This window comes from Leptinotarsa decemlineata, unplaced genomic scaffold (assembly GCF_025532065.1).
Source record: "Leptinotarsa decemlineata unplaced genomic scaffold, Ldec_3_MD MMD2_P_RNA_scaffold_5, whole genome shotgun sequence".
Taxonomy (NCBI): Eukaryota; Metazoa; Arthropoda; class Insecta; order Coleoptera; family Chrysomelidae; genus Leptinotarsa; species Leptinotarsa decemlineata.
The window spans coordinates 2,056,796-2,073,956 of NW_027412532.1; the positions used below are offsets into that span (position 1 = coordinate 2,056,796).

Genomic DNA, 17,161 nt, shown 5'->3' on the forward strand with positions numbered 1-17,161 from the left:
GGATAATTTGGAGTATGCGGGAGTGTGGTGGGGTCTGGCTCTCAATACCCATCGCGAATTCACGTCAGACTAATAATATCCAGTGTCAGCGTAACGGGTCCATTTTTAGTTTTGATGAGACGTTCTATCGTGAAAATGTTACCTCTTCTTCCTTGACATCCTTTACTGATGACCATCTATACTTATTTTTACTGATGGAGGAGACACTGCGGCAAATTGCTTCGGAGTTAACGAATAGGGGGCCTTGAGCCAACTTAGCACGTTAAAGATGGCACGTAACGAAATACTTCTATCCCAGGAGAGCAATTTCAACTGTCCTGCACTTGGTCACAGGTATCGGTTGGTCTTCCAAATGTCAAGTTCACCGCACTCAAGACAAAAGACCGGTTGTTACTGTTGAGTGACATCGGATTTATCCTTCTCCTGGAATGTCAAGTCTAGCAGCGAAGTAATGTTAGGGACGCACAACAAACCCCATCGGGGGCCAGTAATCAGAACTATCTGTTCGATACGGAAACGAAGACGAGCTTATATATAGTCGTCAATACTATCCAACAATGAACTTAAATGTTCCACTGTTCCACTACATTGGTTAACGCCAATCAGGAATGGAGCATTGAGTTCCATTACCGAAGTCAAAACCATTGTATCTCTGAGTCATCAGAGGAATCAACATGTTACCTTTAGTTGCTAAGGTAACTGTTAGCCTGGATGGTTGCTTACACACTTTCCGTCATCCTCATAATCCTCTTACTGCAACTGAGGTATCGATGCACAGTGGTTACCTAGATTACCGCTGTGAGCCTGATCATGAGCCTGAAAACTACTACTCCTATTCTTTACTCAGCTCGAAGCTAGCCACCAGTCCGTCAACGCACTATTAGGGCAAGCTTTGTATGCAGTTACAACAGTTTGTATTTGTTTTATAATGGTAGCGATTCTTTTTTGTCGAGAAAAATCAACGTACAGTGGGGAGGTGTTCAACAAAGCACTGCGATGAAACCAGGCCCACATTGACCATCCCAATCGGCAAATGTGAAATGGTTCACAAGCGACTCAGCTTGAAGAGCCAAAATGTGCCCACTTGTATTTCAATATGTCCCCATCCCAGGTCCACTGTACGTATCTTGAGGGTACCTATAATTCTTCAACATTTCAGAAACTGAGTTCAACGGAATAAACAATCCCTGAAAATCTCCGGCGACCCATGGGTTGCTATTTCTGACATTTCCAAGGTCTCAGTCTATGTCTGGCGTGAAGGTTTACTAAATAAGGCCTCAATTTTATGACTACCCAGATCATTTTTCTTCCAAGTCCACCATGACCGTACCTTACAAGTAATCATCCAGGTTATCACTCTTGTTAACGCTTCTCTACTGTCCTTCCCAAAATATCAGAGCAAGAGCAGGTGCTTCTCAGTTCTCCAAGTCATGATCATGTTAACAAAATGTATAGCTGACTCGCAGATGTCTTTATATGGAAACGTTGCTGAGGTCATTGAGGTAGGAACCTTGCACCTTGGAACATACGATAGCCTCAATATAGAAGAGGGAAACTTCTATGAGCAAGTAGATGACGTGGCGATGGGAAATTCACTTATCCCAGTGACAGCCATCTTCTTCATGGAACGTTTGGAAGATAGAACAATCAACACCTCTGAGTTAAATCCATGGATGACGTGGATAACGCCTTCGTCATCTGAAATCATGGAAGGGGTGCTCTAAACCTTTTCCTAGACCACTTGGACGCTCAACACCCCAGCATCGAGTTCACCATGGAGACTGAACAGGAAGTAGATAGCGTTCCCAGGTGTACTCATCAAACGATGTGGTGTTAAGGCTAACCCACAAAGTGTACTGAAAACCTACTCACACGGATGGGTACCTGCCCAAACTATCAAACCACCATCCCAGTTAGAAGAGAGGAGAGGACTCTAACCGAACAGGCTTGAAGAATTTGGGAACCAGAGCATCAAGAGGAAGAACTGGACCATCTTCAAGCGACCTTGAGATCGAATGGATACAGTGTACCTGAGATCAACAAGGCCAGGAAACTGAAAGGTTCCACAGTTCAAAACGGAGAGGAGGCTCAGATGGTTGCACGTGCGTATCTATCATATATTCCTAGAGTCACAGACAGAATTGCAAAACTGCTGAGGAAACAACATAAAAGCGGTTTTCAAACTCACCAAGAAGATACAACAAAGCCTCAGGTCGACGAAAGACGAGAATAACATGACAAGTCAACGAATCTTATTAACAATTCACCTAATCCAGGTACAGACGTCAGCACACCAAACTACCTGAATCACCGTAAATACACTTTACGCAGTCGTAATACTCAGTCATCGGAGATAACCTCAAGATGTATGAACCTCTGAAGAAGTAAGCCACTCGCGCCGGCGAAACGTCAGAAAGAAATTCCAAGAATTGACGACCTTCAAACCCAAATAAAATAGTGACACTAAAAACCTAGGCCGCGAAAGCCTAAATCATTTTGTCAAACGCCTGTTTTCCTCATTAGATTCTTGGTTGTCTACAACAACAACGTCCTTTTGTAAAAGACGCTTTCCTGTCGATTGACATGCAGGTTGTTGAGTTTTCCATTGACATGGTGAAAAAATAATGTTGTGTATCTCTTGGGTTCTGTCTTCTGATAAACCGAAGCCCCAAAAAAATTTAACTTAATGCCACAACTTCTTCAACTTATTACAGTATTAAACGAGGTAATCAGGTTATGTATTTTTGTAACGCATCACGTGATTGGCATCTATGAGCAGTAACTTCAAACGTTTGCAAGTACGAATATTAGCCGCTGGGAATGTAATATTAATTTAGATAGACAGAAATAACTCGCCTAATAAGGAAACAGTGAGACGTGAGTTTATTGATTATACAATTTCTGACACTGTTCAGTGACGATGTACATATTTCTTACTTACAAACTCTTTGTTCATCTTATATTATTTCTTCACTTCGCAGAATGGTAGTGAATACCGGCACTGGTACTGGTATCGGTAGTGGTCAGACAATAAACCAAAACTGAAGAGAATTCTTATACTAATTCTTTATTTATGAAATGTGATTGATAATACCACAAGAACCCACAATTGTATTGATAAATTTCCATTCTGTAAGAAAAACTTTGTTATTTAGCAATACCATGACAGCAAACAGTATGAGTAAAGGTAAACACCGGGATATTTGGAAAGTCACTGTCCATATTTCTGATACCACTATTAGTTGTTTCCAGGTTTGTTCAGGCATTTAAAAGTCTAGTGTCGTGCACCAATCTCAACAATGTTATACTGTATTTTCATTCCTTTTTTGTTTCCCAATTCAAATATGAGCTGCGTTTTCTTTGAAACGGCCGACAAACTTTCTAAGATACATCTTCATGTAAAGTACTGTCAAAACGAATACATAATGTTAGCACTTCAGAAAAGTGATCAGATCTGATACATTCGTTAAAACATACCTCAACTTGAGGTATAGTATACACGAAGTCAATTCAAATGGCATAAAAACTAAATAGTATGGATACCAAGATACCAACCAACACCGTACACCAACATCCTGGCCTGCTAGAATACTTGTAGAGTTTTCAGCTCCTGGCGAGACAACTATCGTCCGAAAAGAGGAGGAAAAACGGTTAAAATATCGAAATTTTCTCTTCGAACTCCGCAGACTCTATCCAGATCACTCTGTCAAGATGGTTGTTCTGATTATTGAATGTCCTTGGTGGAATGGTCTCCTCTCTACTCTCGAATCTCAAAAACAGACCCGCTTGCCGCACTAAGGCAGAAATCTTAGCCGGACAGATGCAGAAAGCTGTCATTCTTGGCTCTCTGCGCCCACTCGTGCCACATGATTTCCGGGTCCAATGATCACTCACCCAATGGTGTGAGGAGTGGTCGTTGCGCTGTCCAGCGCAAACTACAGTAGAAAAAATAATACTCCGTTTCTTAGTGACATGTAGAAACATGTATAGAATTTCTCAACAAAAAACAGTGACCAATTGACTAAAAGAATAGAACTGAAACTAAAACTCTTCCAAGAAGTAAAATCCACCTTTTAACAGGTGCTTCCTAAGACATTTTTTCAATGATTTCAATGTTACATGTGATTTAATTTCGGCCGGAAGTTTATCGAACAATCTTTGCCCAGTCACAGTGGGTGACCTATATAAATGGTTAGTCCTTGTAAGTCCTTGTAAGTAATTCCGCTGTCTTGTATTAATAGTGTGAATTTGCCTAAATAACGATATGATAGAATTTGCTTCAATAACGATATGAAAGAATTCTGTAGATTCTTAATAAGTTAAAAAAATGTATGTGTGTGTTCTTATGTTCGCACGTAAGAAGTTATACTTCTTTGGCGTAACAAGATAAAAATATTTCAAAATATATTTCTAAAAATGATCCCGTAATCCTACGTGTGTAGAAAAAACAATAATAATAGAAAATAAATACTAGATACCGTCACTAACCTCAAATTCTACAAACGTACTCAAAGTAATACGTAAAAACCACTTTTATCACTTATAATCACTTCATCACTTATAATAATCACGATAGATTATCTTCAAATCAATACATTGTTAATAAATATCAGCTACCACAATATATTATTTAAAAAAATATATATTTATTAATGTTCATATGTATTTTATTCGGACTGATACAGAACACGTGTTGTGAATCGCTACTTTTTGAGAAGACTAACGGCCCCCTACGCCAGTAACCAGGCTGGATGTCAACTGATTCATCGACGTCGTCAGTGCGATATAGATGTGTTATTTGTGAGTCATATTAGGAGGCCTGGCGGCCCCGTAGTAACAAAATTTAGTGTTTTTATAAAAGAAGAAGTGAATGAGAAAACTTAGAGTGGCAACATTGATTCGAGCAAGACAGCTGCGCCCCCTGAACGGAGCTTCTGTTCACTGTCGACAGGTGGAGGCTGGCCAAATGCGCTCGACCGAGAAGCCACAGTCATATAAATTAAAGAAGAAGAAACTAACTTCAGGATGTCGATTTTTCGTGCCGGAGTGCGCACGCATCGTAAAAACTCACTGTCGTCATTGTTCCCTAAGGCGCCAAAAGAAGTAAACCTTTAAAAAATTGAAAGTAGCTTGCTGTTTTGGAAGATATGTTAACTACGCGAATTACATCGATGCCCAGCACGGGGGACACGCTGAGTCTACGAAAGCGTACACCGGGAGATGAGCCGACTTGGGAAGATTCCAGGGAACTAGCCGGCATTCATGATCAAACTTTCTTACTGTAAAGACGTACCTTTGTCTAATAATCATTGTTGTACTTAATAAATTGTTTTTTGATTTAAAAAAAGACTTTGAGTGTTCGATAAGTTATTAGGCGCAAAACTATCCGATGAGCATCGAACTGCAATTACAGCTAACCAACTTTCAACTGAATCTTTACTAATACTATCCGTTTATTCCTGTGATCTACTTCAATGCGTCCCTGATTGAACATATCACTGAGAATGCTTTCAAACTTATATGCATGTCAGTCAAACTACTGCTACGTTCAAACTAAACTTTCCAAACCGACGTTATGCTTATAATCACGATATCGAATGTGTGGAAAACGGTACCAGTCTCTTCATATTTTCCGACACGCAAAACGGATACTCGAAAAATGAAAGGGATTAAATTCTACCTTCTACGATATAATTTATACCTAAATAGTGTGTTCAACGAGGAAATTCCGTAGAAATCATTGTATAACATTTAAAGAACTTACAACCAATTACAAGTTCGTAATAGTGGAACAATAGCGACAATTTGTTTTACCATGCTATAGGCTGTTTCAAAAGTTTTGTCAGTTTTTACGCGTCTACTTTAAACTGTTATATCTCAGGGAATACTCATTCAATTCAATCGAAAGAAGCGCCATTTGATTCAGTGCACTTTTGCCAACGTAACACAAGTCACGCCGACTGACTGACTCACTGACTGACCGTTGACTCACTGACCATCTGACTGTTTCAAAGACTGACGACCGAATGACTGACTCACTGACTGATGACGGACTCACTGACCCTACGCACTGACTGGCTTACTCACCGACTGACTAACTCACACACTGACTCAATGAGTCACCGATTGACTGACGGCTGACTCACTGACTTTACTCACCGACTTACTGTCGAGCTGACCGGCTGACTCAGTGACTGACCAACTGACTCATTCATTGACTCACCGACTGACTGACTCACTGACTGACTGATTCACCGACTGACTCACTGACAGCCACTTGCGTATGGCGACCTGTTGCCACGGCATGCGTCGCCACGTCAACAATCGTTTTTACGTGCGGCTATAGATATTTCACATCCAAAAAAACCGCAAGACTTTTGCAAGGATATCTGCATTCCTAGATGAAAATCTATCCAGATTATTTTCCACTTGCTATAGTTTATTTAGAATGTACAAGGTCACTGTTAATAACCTCATGACGGGATAAAATTTCAGATGCGATTTCTTTAGAGATGGTGTTTAATGAATTGACCCGGGAAAATAACACACTCCATTTTTCACCCTTCAAATGGTCTGAAAACCAAGGACAGTTCTTTTTTTTAGTAAGCTAGTCAATAAGCGTACCATAACAAAAGATAGTTTTTAAAATATCTGTAAATATAAAAACGAGAATTCAATAATTTTTTCTCAGTGTATTTTGTGGATGTGGATGACTTCACACTCATAGATTGCAATGCTTATTCCTGAAAGGTAAATATATTTTATATACAATGGAGATTTGTGTGGGAAAGTTCTTGGATCCAGGTAAGTATTGGAGACAAAAACTGTTGATATCTTTAGGACTTGAATGGTGTTAGGTAGTATAGGATAGTGGGAAGCTGGACAATACCTAAAAGAAAAGACAGGTTAGCATTTGCATTAGAACTAATACTAAACTCAGTTTGTACTATTTCATGATAGATACAAGTACCTTGATATTGAATGAAAGCAGAGAAATGGAACATGGAACATCATTTAATCAATCAATGATTGTATACTTCATTGTCAAAAGAACCAAATTCTTATTGACACATCATAAAATTAATATTACATCAAAATATATGGTAGATATAGGTATACATTCCCTGTGTATACAAATACATTACATCACTTCAATCACAGTTAATTATTCAATACAATTAAGATATACGAACTGGCATCTCTTTTTATCAGTAGAACTTAAACAGATTGATAGAAAACCCGAAAGATAAAATATAAACACCCTCAAGTTGAGCAGATATTTAAAACCAATGCAAAAGTGTGGTTTGTTTTCTAATGATTTCAAGACATCAAGAAAAAATATCAATTTATCATGCTGACAAGCAGTTTTACTTTCAAAAGCAACAGTTCTTATATGAAAGTAGGTACTGTTATACAACTCATAATAAGATACAAGGCAAATAAGGGATTCATGCACCAGTTCCGAGTCGAACGTCACAAGTTCAAAGTTAGGAATTCATGTTTCTCAGTTAATACTTACTATTGAAAATGTTGCCACTGAAAATTGATGATCAACTGCTTACAATTTCTTGTGACTCACGACTAAAGACTGTCTGTTTAAAAAAATCTGTCTAGTCTGTCTGACTAGTTGCATAAATCCACCATATTTCTACTGTAATCAGATTCCTATAAATGAAGGGTAGTTAAGTAGTGCTACAAGTGGAGGGTTTTAAATGAGAGTAAAATCAATCTCTACAATTTGGCTGAACAAAAACGCACACAATAGATAGGTACTATGAAACATGACATGCAGTCACTGGAGTCTCACCCTGTATGAAAAAGGATCTTCCTCACTGTAGTAATTCCTGTCGGTCATTTTGATAACTTAAATAATCCCACATTTCTTTACGCGTTTGCAAAACAACGTGAGACTTGCATATTTCCAGTTTGTAAATCACAAGAATTCACTGCAATCATCTTTTTGGGTCTCGGGTCACAAGGTCAGCGAACAGTATTTTAGAATGGAGTTCCGTGCCTACCATTACCTCACACAACGATGGCCGTAATATCGCATTGATACGAGTTGCTAATTATTGTTTTATTATTCAGAAATTGCGAGAAAAATATAAACAATATGAGTTGATCTAGCCGTAATAATCACTCACAACAAAACTGACAGTGACAGGTGACAGAACAGGAACTGTAAAGTTGCAAACCCAAATTTGATCTTGTGATTGTTGTGACATCTTTGAGAGAGTAGTTGAAACGCGAGAGAAAGATCCAACGTTATGTATTACAGGACTCTGTGAAAATGAATAATTGCCTGGATACAGGTCCGTATTTAGTTGCAACATATATTGAAGAATAACTTTATACAACTGTTGTACAAAACTGTTTATTTTATAACTTTCTACATTTACATATAGTACTGGTGTGAAACAACTGCCACGGATTTTGAATCACGAATTAGTGCTTGGTGCAATCCTCTTTTTCTGATTGAGTCGATTTTTTCGTTTCCGCTCTTCAATCTGAAAAGCTATCAATAATTTCATTCAGTTGAGTTTGAAATTGCTAATAAATGTAAGGATGTCATGTTGAAACATCCAAGACTAAGGTACATATGGATCGTTAAATTTCAATTTGCACTAAAAGCAAGAAAACCCTCATAACCCTAAGGAATGAGATCATCTGAATTCAGGTATCATACAAAATGGATTTAACCAAAGCCAATTTTTCCGTTTAGCAATCTTTCATAGTGAATATTCACCTAACTGTGGCTTCAACTCCCTTGTTCGGGAAATGGAAAGCTTATTGTGAAGAAGCGTTTTTACTTTTACCTTCTCCATCCGAAAAAAAACTAATATCTTCTAAAAATATTCCCTTTTAAATTGAAATTTACACAGTGTTCCACGTCAGTAAAATTTCATATCAACACATTACATTGTGAAGCGTTCCTATGAATATCTGTTTCAAATTTCGAATGTTTGGGATACAAACTGAATGGAAAAATTGAATTTCTTGTAATTCAATGGTCATATGAAAGTATTTATTTTCTATCTTCTTTCCTTTGGAATTTTCACCCACTTTTTGTTCAATGATAGGGAAGTTGAAAGTCAAAAATAGCAGATAAGTTTGTGTTACAGATATAATTTTGTCGGAGAAAGAGCAGTTGTCTTGATGGTAGGTATACTGAAATTTAAAATTCTACACTTCATCAGAGTTCCGTGTACAAACTAACTTCAAATGTTTCAAAGAAACAGTTATGATATAAGGAAAACTTCTCATTCTATACCAAATCATTATTTGAGGTTATGTTATTTGCTGTTTAGCCCCCAAAAGTCACGATTTTAGGTGTTGCTTGTGAGGTGAGCTCCAGAACTTTAGATCACTAATATTACCTACCAGCAGCCTTATTTACGTTTTCTATGAACCCATCATCGAAAATATTCGTCAAACGTGGAATCTGCGGCATGCTTCGCACGAATTGCCCAGCCAAAATGGCCATGGAAAATATTCCATCGTTCTTGAATGTCACGCAAGATTTCGTAACAGAGGAAGGATTTCGATATATGAAAGGCATATTAACAACACTGAATATCTCAGAATCGATAGCCCTCAAGGACCTTCCCGAGCCCAGCTCCTTGTTGACGTTCTCTACGGAAATTAGCTGCGACGCGAAAGAACACTCTGTAGAAGGTTTAATGCTGATGATGTCCGACTTTTTGTTATCCACCACGTTCTCGATGAACTTCAAATCCGGGCCGATGGAGAAGTTGTTCACAGCAGACTTTCCTGATTGGAAGAGGACCTTGCCTTGCACGAAGTCCATGCGCAGGGTGAAGTCCTTGGGGCACCTCTTCAGCTGTCTTAGAGCTTCGGCGGAGATGTCGGAGAGACGTACTGAGAGATGGGAGTCGGGACGATTAGACAAAGTGCTGGTGAACTCTGGAAAGGTGATCGTTATGTCGAGACCGTTCGTCTCTTCTTCTTCCTCGGTGTTCATTGGGGGTTCGCAGGATGGTATGAAGACTCCGTCCATGGAGTCTGATTCCTTCAGAGGGATTTCTTTTTGGGTCTGGAAATTATTGAATTGTTAATGGTGGAAAGAGCCGCGAGTGAACCGATGAATATCGATATGAATATACACGGTGGGCCATCGACAACTGACATGGAGGTTTTGGGTACTAATCTTACAATTATCGGGAGGATCTGTTAATATTTCAATAAGATGGGGTTCCTCCGCACTATGCTCTGCCTGTTCGGCAGTATTTAGATCAGACTTTTCCGGATCACTGGATTGGGAGTCGGGGCACTATCTAACGGCACCCACGATCACCAGACCTTTCGCCGTTACATTTCTTTCTGTGGGGTCACTTGAAAAGCAGAATTTACTGTACTCCTCCTGCATCACTCGAAGATTTACAGCAACGAATCACAAATTAATGTCGCCAAATAAGTCCAGAAATTATCCTGTTCGAAAACGTTTCCAGCAGAATCTCTATTATTGCATGGAAGCTGGAGGTGCCTATTTTGAGCATATGCTAACATGAGCATAAAGTAAGTAACGTCAACTCTGAATTTAATATGGTTCGTCCAAATTAAAAAAAAATGTACACCGTTGTATAGAGAATTCCAAGATCTTTCAAACGATGTGCGACTCTGTCCCCCTCCCAATAAAAATCGACCTGTCTGAGCGTTTTTTAGGATTTGCAAGATTAGTACCCAAAACCTCCATGTCAAGTTTTCGATGGCCTACCCTGTATTCTATGAATAATGGTAGTTCAGTAGCATAAAGTAACCCTGTAGCTTGTAGATTTAGATTGAACTCTAACTTAGGGAGTATTTCGTAGAGCATTATAAGATTATTTCTTGAATATATATGTTTGATACGGAATACAATTTATTGTATTTAGTATTTTCATCTGTTCATGAATATGATTTTCTATCCATAAGCTAATTTACATATATTATTTTTATCGATTTTATTACATAACCTTATTCAAAACAGAGTATATTATAGTTTATTGCTAATCAACCTCAAAGTTTTTGAGAAGGTACACAACTGACTCTCATGATTTATAATTATTGAAATATGAAGATTATGTTATACTCATCATCCATGTAATTAGACCTTTAGTCTGTTTGGATACCGGGGATCTGGAGTCCGGAATTTCCCAGTACGGGCTAACATCTCTGAAGTTAGTGAAGATTTAAAAACATTTTGACAATTACATGTCAGGGTACAGATTACATATAGCTATCACTATTCAGCTAAATAAATCAGTATCCACAAAGTCAGGAACTGTATATTTCAAGTAAATACTAAACACTAAGTACATTTAAAGTGACATATTTTGTCACGTTATGAAGATAAACCCCCCCCCCTACATACACACACACACACACACACACACACATATATATCAGTTCGTAGGCTAACACACAGATGGCGCCATCAGTATTGAATTCTTCTGATTTTCAGATAACCTTAACCTTCAAAAGTCACGTGAACTAATTTCACAGCTGTCCGCGTTATTGAACCGTTTGAAGGACGAAATCGCAGAAAACGGCCCTATTCGAAAAAAAGTGCTGTTTCATCAAGGCAAGCAACGTGTCACAAATCAATAAAAACGATGGCAACATTGCATTAACTGGGGTTTGAGAAATTTACCGCCAATGACAAGGTAATCCTCGAAGGGCGATAATAAAATAGAATTTAATCCAAAAAAATATGTTAGCCTACGACTATGTATATCGTGCGTGCATGGTTTGTGCAAGTGCTTCCCTGTAAGGATTAGGTTTTTTTCCTGGTTTGATAATTATGAGTAAATATATGTAAATTTGGTTTGTGTTCGAATTCAAAAATTGTTGTCTCGAAAAAACTTTTGCTTCACTTAACACAAAACAGGCAGAATTTCGTATTGGATTTCTGTATATCATTTTCAGGAAAGTTTATTAATCGGTTTCTGTATTTTCTATATATTTTTCGAGCTCCCTTCCTCACTCTAGGATATAAAACTTCATTTAATTTAAAAAAATTGTTTTTCCCATTTTTCGATTCTGCTAAGATTCGACATCGAGCCCAAATGAGATTTGTCCTCTTGATTTCTCTGCAGCTTTCACCGCAAGGCAACTAGTTGTAACTAGAGCCCAAAACAATTGTCAACACAAACAAGACAGGCGTACATACAGTCAGACAGATAAGATACATAAAAAAAATCCGAATACTATCTCTGAAGCCGTCCGTCACTAACAGAAAATTGAGTTTGTTCTGACGATCATAAGGAACTACTCATTAAGGTCACATGAAAACCTCTTTATGACTAAAAACATTCCTCCCTCCTCCATGTTGTAGTCACTGATCAATGATAAACTCAATAATGATATCATCTAATACTCCAGCTTGACTTTCCTTACCTTAGTCTCTTCTATTTGTGAATTCAAAGATTCCGAGGTTAGTTTCGATCCTAACGCCAAATCAGTTTGGACTCCTTCAGTATTATCTATTTGTGTATCCTCCACATTCCTTTTTGTTTCTTTACTTCTATCCTTCGTTTGCATGAACTTGATATATATTTTATTTTCTTTTTTGGGACTCTTTTTAGTCGCTTTCTGCGATAGTTTTGGTTCGTCCATTTTAACGCTTTCCTGTACCACAGAACTTTGGTCCATTTCGGGAAGCTTATTGCCACTTTGGGGATTTTCTGGTACGGCAGGATTTCTATCCAGCTCAGAAAGTTTGTCAGCGATTTTCTGTATTTCCGATATTTTCATAAATAACTTCTCCACGTACTCCTTCTGCGTTTTCTGAGGGCTGTTAGTTTCAATACGCGAGGCCGCTTGTTTCATCTGAGATATATTACTCAGCAAATCATCCAGTATGTTTGTAACACTCCTTTCTGAGACACTAGTGCTTGTCATCAATCCTTGTCTTGCTAAAATTTCATCAGAGATCCTCTTTACCGATTTGCTCTCCTTCTTCTTGTCATCTTCAAACTTTCTACGTAGCATGGATGTTGTTGCCTTCAACCTCTCTTGTAAACCCATCATCCTGGAAGATATTTTACTTGGTCCAGCTGACGTGGGTTTGGTATCTTCAGAAATAACCCTTTTCTTCCCAGCAAAGTCAATAGATTTTTTTGATGGATTCGGTTGGTTGCTTTTGTCAGTAGTAACCAGTAGATCTATTTTTCCACAATCCCTAACTGGTTTTGTACTGCTGTTGGCCCTGGAGAATTTGGGTATCAAGCTGGGCCTTTTGGAAGGTTTCTTATTCAACTGATTTTTCACATTCTGCGACACTTTACACTTAGTAGCATGGTCCTTATGCAGTTTGTCTATATTTTCAGCATCAACACTATCCTCCTCCATACTACTTTTGACTATGTTGTTACTTCCCGAGCTTCCACCTAAAGACTCCCGTGACATGCTTGCTACAACATCAAAAGAAGGTATCAAATTTGTTGAAGCGTGCGATTTGATCACATCATTAGCGGAATCCTCTTCTTCTACTTCAACTTTCACATCAGAAACTCGTTTAGAGGTACTTGCTATGCTTTCGAATGATATCATCTGGGGAATTGCTGCTCCAGTTACGTTTGGATGGCATTCACAGAGGATGTCCTGCTCGCTTTTCTTATTGACGTCGTCTCCAACATTGTCTTTTTCATAGCTTGGTCCTGCGTGTCCAGGAAGTTTGTTCGAGGTTCTCGGTCTTTTGGAATCAGGTTTCTCATATTTGATTATTTGGGCTTCCAGCTCTTCGAGTTCTTGTTTGGAGAAAATGTTTGCTTTGCTGGGGATTCGGTTTGCGGAACCATCGGTTTCTTCTGAATCAGTTTTGTGGTTTTCTTCTTCATTGTTATTATCCATTTTGGAACTTTCTCTAAATGCCTGTTTGGACTACTGAAGATTTTTATATTTTTTATGACGAGGAAATTGACGCAAATGTCATATATTTTCTGTATTGGACAGTTTTGTTGACACATCGACCAACAACTGACATTTTTGTGTTGCTTGAGACAATGCTAGATAGAAGATGATAACTAGGGTTAAAAAATGAAACAGACTAACGAGTAGTTGACAATAACGATATTGCCGAATACTTATAAATACAAACTTAAACCCCTATTTTCCCCCTTGGGGGTGGACATTTCTGATTCCCTTCCTTGATGCTTATTTACGTTATACAAAGAACCTACCTGCATATTTCAGGATTCTGGGTTCATTAGCTTCGGCTGTACGTTTATATAAGCGAGTCAGTCAATCAATAGATACCCACTTGGCACCCCATTGGCGTAGGGTAGTGGTGCAAACCTCTAGAGAAATTAATAATTGTCAGAGTAACATTTCGTATTGAAATTTATACGAAATATCCAGTTTGTTAGTTTAACAAAAATTCTCTCTGAATCTCCTGAGTGGAAGGATCATTGTCGAAGTAGTTTTCAGATTCAAATCATTGAATATTTGTGTGAAATAGAGAATTTGCCTACCAAGTTCTTCGTTGGAATCCTCCACTTACGAAGTGGGAATAATTCTGGTAAGTCCAACAATGTGAGTGGATAGTGTTGTGTTTGCAGGTACAAAGTCAGTTTATATACATATACTAATCTGAGACTTGTAGTGGGGCATACAAATGATAGTAAACAGATATGGAAAAATTATGATGAAATATATAGAATCACAACCTTAACAACAAAGCGTTTTGATGCTATGATATTTCTGAGAATTTAGTACCTTCTATTATGAAATTGTACTGATTCATTGATTCTGAATATGATTCTGAATATGATCTTAGAGATAGTTCTGAACACATCATTATCACACTATTTCACTGAAACAATATATTTTGGATTTACTCGACTCCTCAACTGAAGAGTTGTCTTTTACATTTTCTATCACAATAGATACATGTTACGACGAATACTTATGACTTATGGCATTAATTAATGTTTTCCTTGATTCCGATGTTCCACTTATAAAACTAGATGTCGCTCACTGTCAAACAGTGTCAAACAAACGCAAGCTCTATCACTAATGGCTAACCTTATTTTTGTGTGAATTGATTTAAAAACTTTTTTGGAAGCCATAATGACAGCCGATTTTGCTGTTTTATCACAACACAACCCTTTTCCATACCGTGAATGTCTCTGAAAAATGCTAACTGTCAAAATAACATCTAGTAAACGATATACTTTGGATTTACTCGACATTATAAAGAGTTGTCTTTTACATTTCTATCACAATAGATACATTTTACGACGAATAGTTATGACTTATGGCAATAATTAATGTTTTCCTTGATTCCGATGTTCCACTTATAAAACTAGATGTCGCTCACTATCAAACAGTGTTACACAAACGCAAGCTCTGTCACCAATGGCTATCCTTATTTTTCTGTGAATTGATTTAAAAACTTTTTCTGGAAGCCATAATGACAACTGATTTTGCTGTTTTATCACAACTCAAACCTTTTCCATGCCGTCAATGTCTCTGAAAAACGCTAACCGTCAAAATAACATCTAGTAAACAATATATTTTGGATTTACTCGAGATTATAAAGAGTTGTCATTTACATTTCTATCACAATAAATACATGCCACGACGAATATTTCTGACTATGGTTTTTTGTAGCAATAATCAATGTTTTCCTTGATTCTGATGTTCGTATCATAAAACTAGATGTCACTCATTGTCAAAGAGTGTTAAACAAGCGCAAGTTCGATCACCAATGGCTATCCTTATTGATATAAAAAAATTTGGAAGCCAAAACGACAACTGATTTTGTTGTGTTATCACAATGCAAACCGTTTCCATAATGTCAATGTCTCTGAAAATCGCTAACAGTCAAAATGACATCTACTGACATGACTTGCGAACGACGAAAACTTACTTATTGATAAACTAATGACCGATAACACCCCAACGAAAGTAGATGCTGAAACCCAAACGGTGATCAGAGTGTACCCCCATGTGTTCGACAGTATCGACGAGTTTTCAAGAATAACATCCGACAGAAAGCTACAATCAGTGATAAGCATAAAACCGAACGAAGAGACCTCGAGATTCTTCTCCCTCCTACGGTTTACCCCCTACACGGACATCAAGGAGGACAGCATCCGCGTGGTGGACCTCGTGAGGAAAAAAAAACTCCAGTTCACGACTGCGGACCCGGAGAAGATGGCGGATGTGGCCAGGAAAATGTCACTCGCCGACGACGATGGAGTGGGAGACATCTGCTGCGCTATTCTGCGTAGAAGATTGACGAATACGGTGAGGGCGAGTTACTTTGACGCTGCTGCGCAGACCGACGTGAAGGTGCATCCGCACATTCTGGAAGAGCTCAAGGTTGCAACCGTGAGCATGGATGTGCAGACGCAGACAGCGGGAGCACCACCGTGTTTCAGTATGAAGTAATTTCGAAATAGTGGATGGTTTGGAAAACTCTGGTTGCGATTTTAACTTCCGATGTGTGTGGAATACTACTTTTTTGTCTCCAAAAAAGGCACGAATATAGCAGTTTCTTTACAATATAAGTTTAGTGTGTTTAAGAATTATATATAATAAAAACATTTAATAATGAAACTCTGCATATGAGATGCAAATATAATTTTTGTGGAGGAAAAGTTCTTTTTCGATTTCTTTTTGACTTTTTCTTTTAGTTTTGTCACATTGGAGTTACCAAAAAAGTTGGAATGCCATTCCAACCATCGTTGGAACCTTCGAGATAGCAGGCGCCCTCTCGTCGTAGCATCGCCTTGTCACGGTAATGCGGGGCTCTGCCGTGATTGACCTTCTTTCCCTAGCTACTCGTGGGACTTTTATGGACAGAGTAATCTCAAAAATTCTTACGACGCTGAGTCTACAGAGGAGATGAATGTCGAGCTTACGACTTCAACTGACCTCCCTGTAGATTTAGATCAGGATCGTGAGCTTCTCAACTCACCAACTGCTGATCCAAAAACTGAACCTTAAAAAATGGCAAAAACCCTCATATGGAAAGGTTGTCGCGGGTATCAAGGTGGAAATCTTGCACCTTGACTATCCGACTACCTCATTAACGATGAAACAACAGAGCATATTCTTTGTTCCTGCCCCGCTGGGGCAGGCCCCGCTTCGTTAAAAAGCTGGATATATTTGGTCGAGTGTGAATAGGTGTGAGCCACAATAAACCCTTGCGGGT

The 17,161-nt window shown here is 38.4% G+C and overlaps 2 protein-coding genes across 7 annotated transcripts in view; both read right to left on the reverse strand.

Annotated features, from left to right (window-relative positions):
* jvl (javelin-like) overlaps nucleotides 1-17,161 on the reverse strand; it is a 173,300-nt gene that overhangs the window by 150,764 nt on the left and 5,375 nt on the right. For 3 of the 5 annotated variants that reach the window (XR_012464064.1, XR_012464066.1, XM_074169210.1), the window contains exon 1: nucleotides 7,808-8,216. The exons of 1 other annotated variant lie outside the window; for it this stretch is intronic. Coding sequence is in view for 1 of the 4 variants with exons in the window: in XM_074169210.1 (XP_074025311.1) it covers nucleotides 7,808-7,855 (48 nt within the window). In the remaining 3 variants the exon portion in view is untranslated. Of the gene's footprint in view, nucleotides 1-7,519; nucleotides 8,217-17,161 lie in introns of those variants that run through there. One more of the 5 variants, XM_074169213.1, reaches the window with a different exon arrangement.
* Nucleotides 8,359-13,968, reverse strand: LOC111514086 (uncharacterized). 2 transcript variants are annotated; one of them, XM_074169217.1, is made up of 3 exons: nucleotides 12,397-13,968; nucleotides 9,382-10,054; nucleotides 8,359-8,507 (listed from the first exon to the last, which is right to left on the reverse strand). In XM_074169217.1, the coding sequence occupies exons 1-3, from the start codon at nucleotides 13,849-13,851 to the stop codon at nucleotides 8,503-8,505; spliced, it is 2,133 nt and encodes a 710-aa protein (XP_074025318.1). In that variant the 5' UTR covers nucleotides 13,852-13,968; the 3' UTR covers nucleotides 8,359-8,502. The 2 variants fall into 2 exon arrangements, with proteins under 2 accessions (XP_074025318.1, XP_074025317.1); XM_074169216.1 differs by having other exon boundaries at nucleotides 8,359-8,515; nucleotides 12,397-13,967.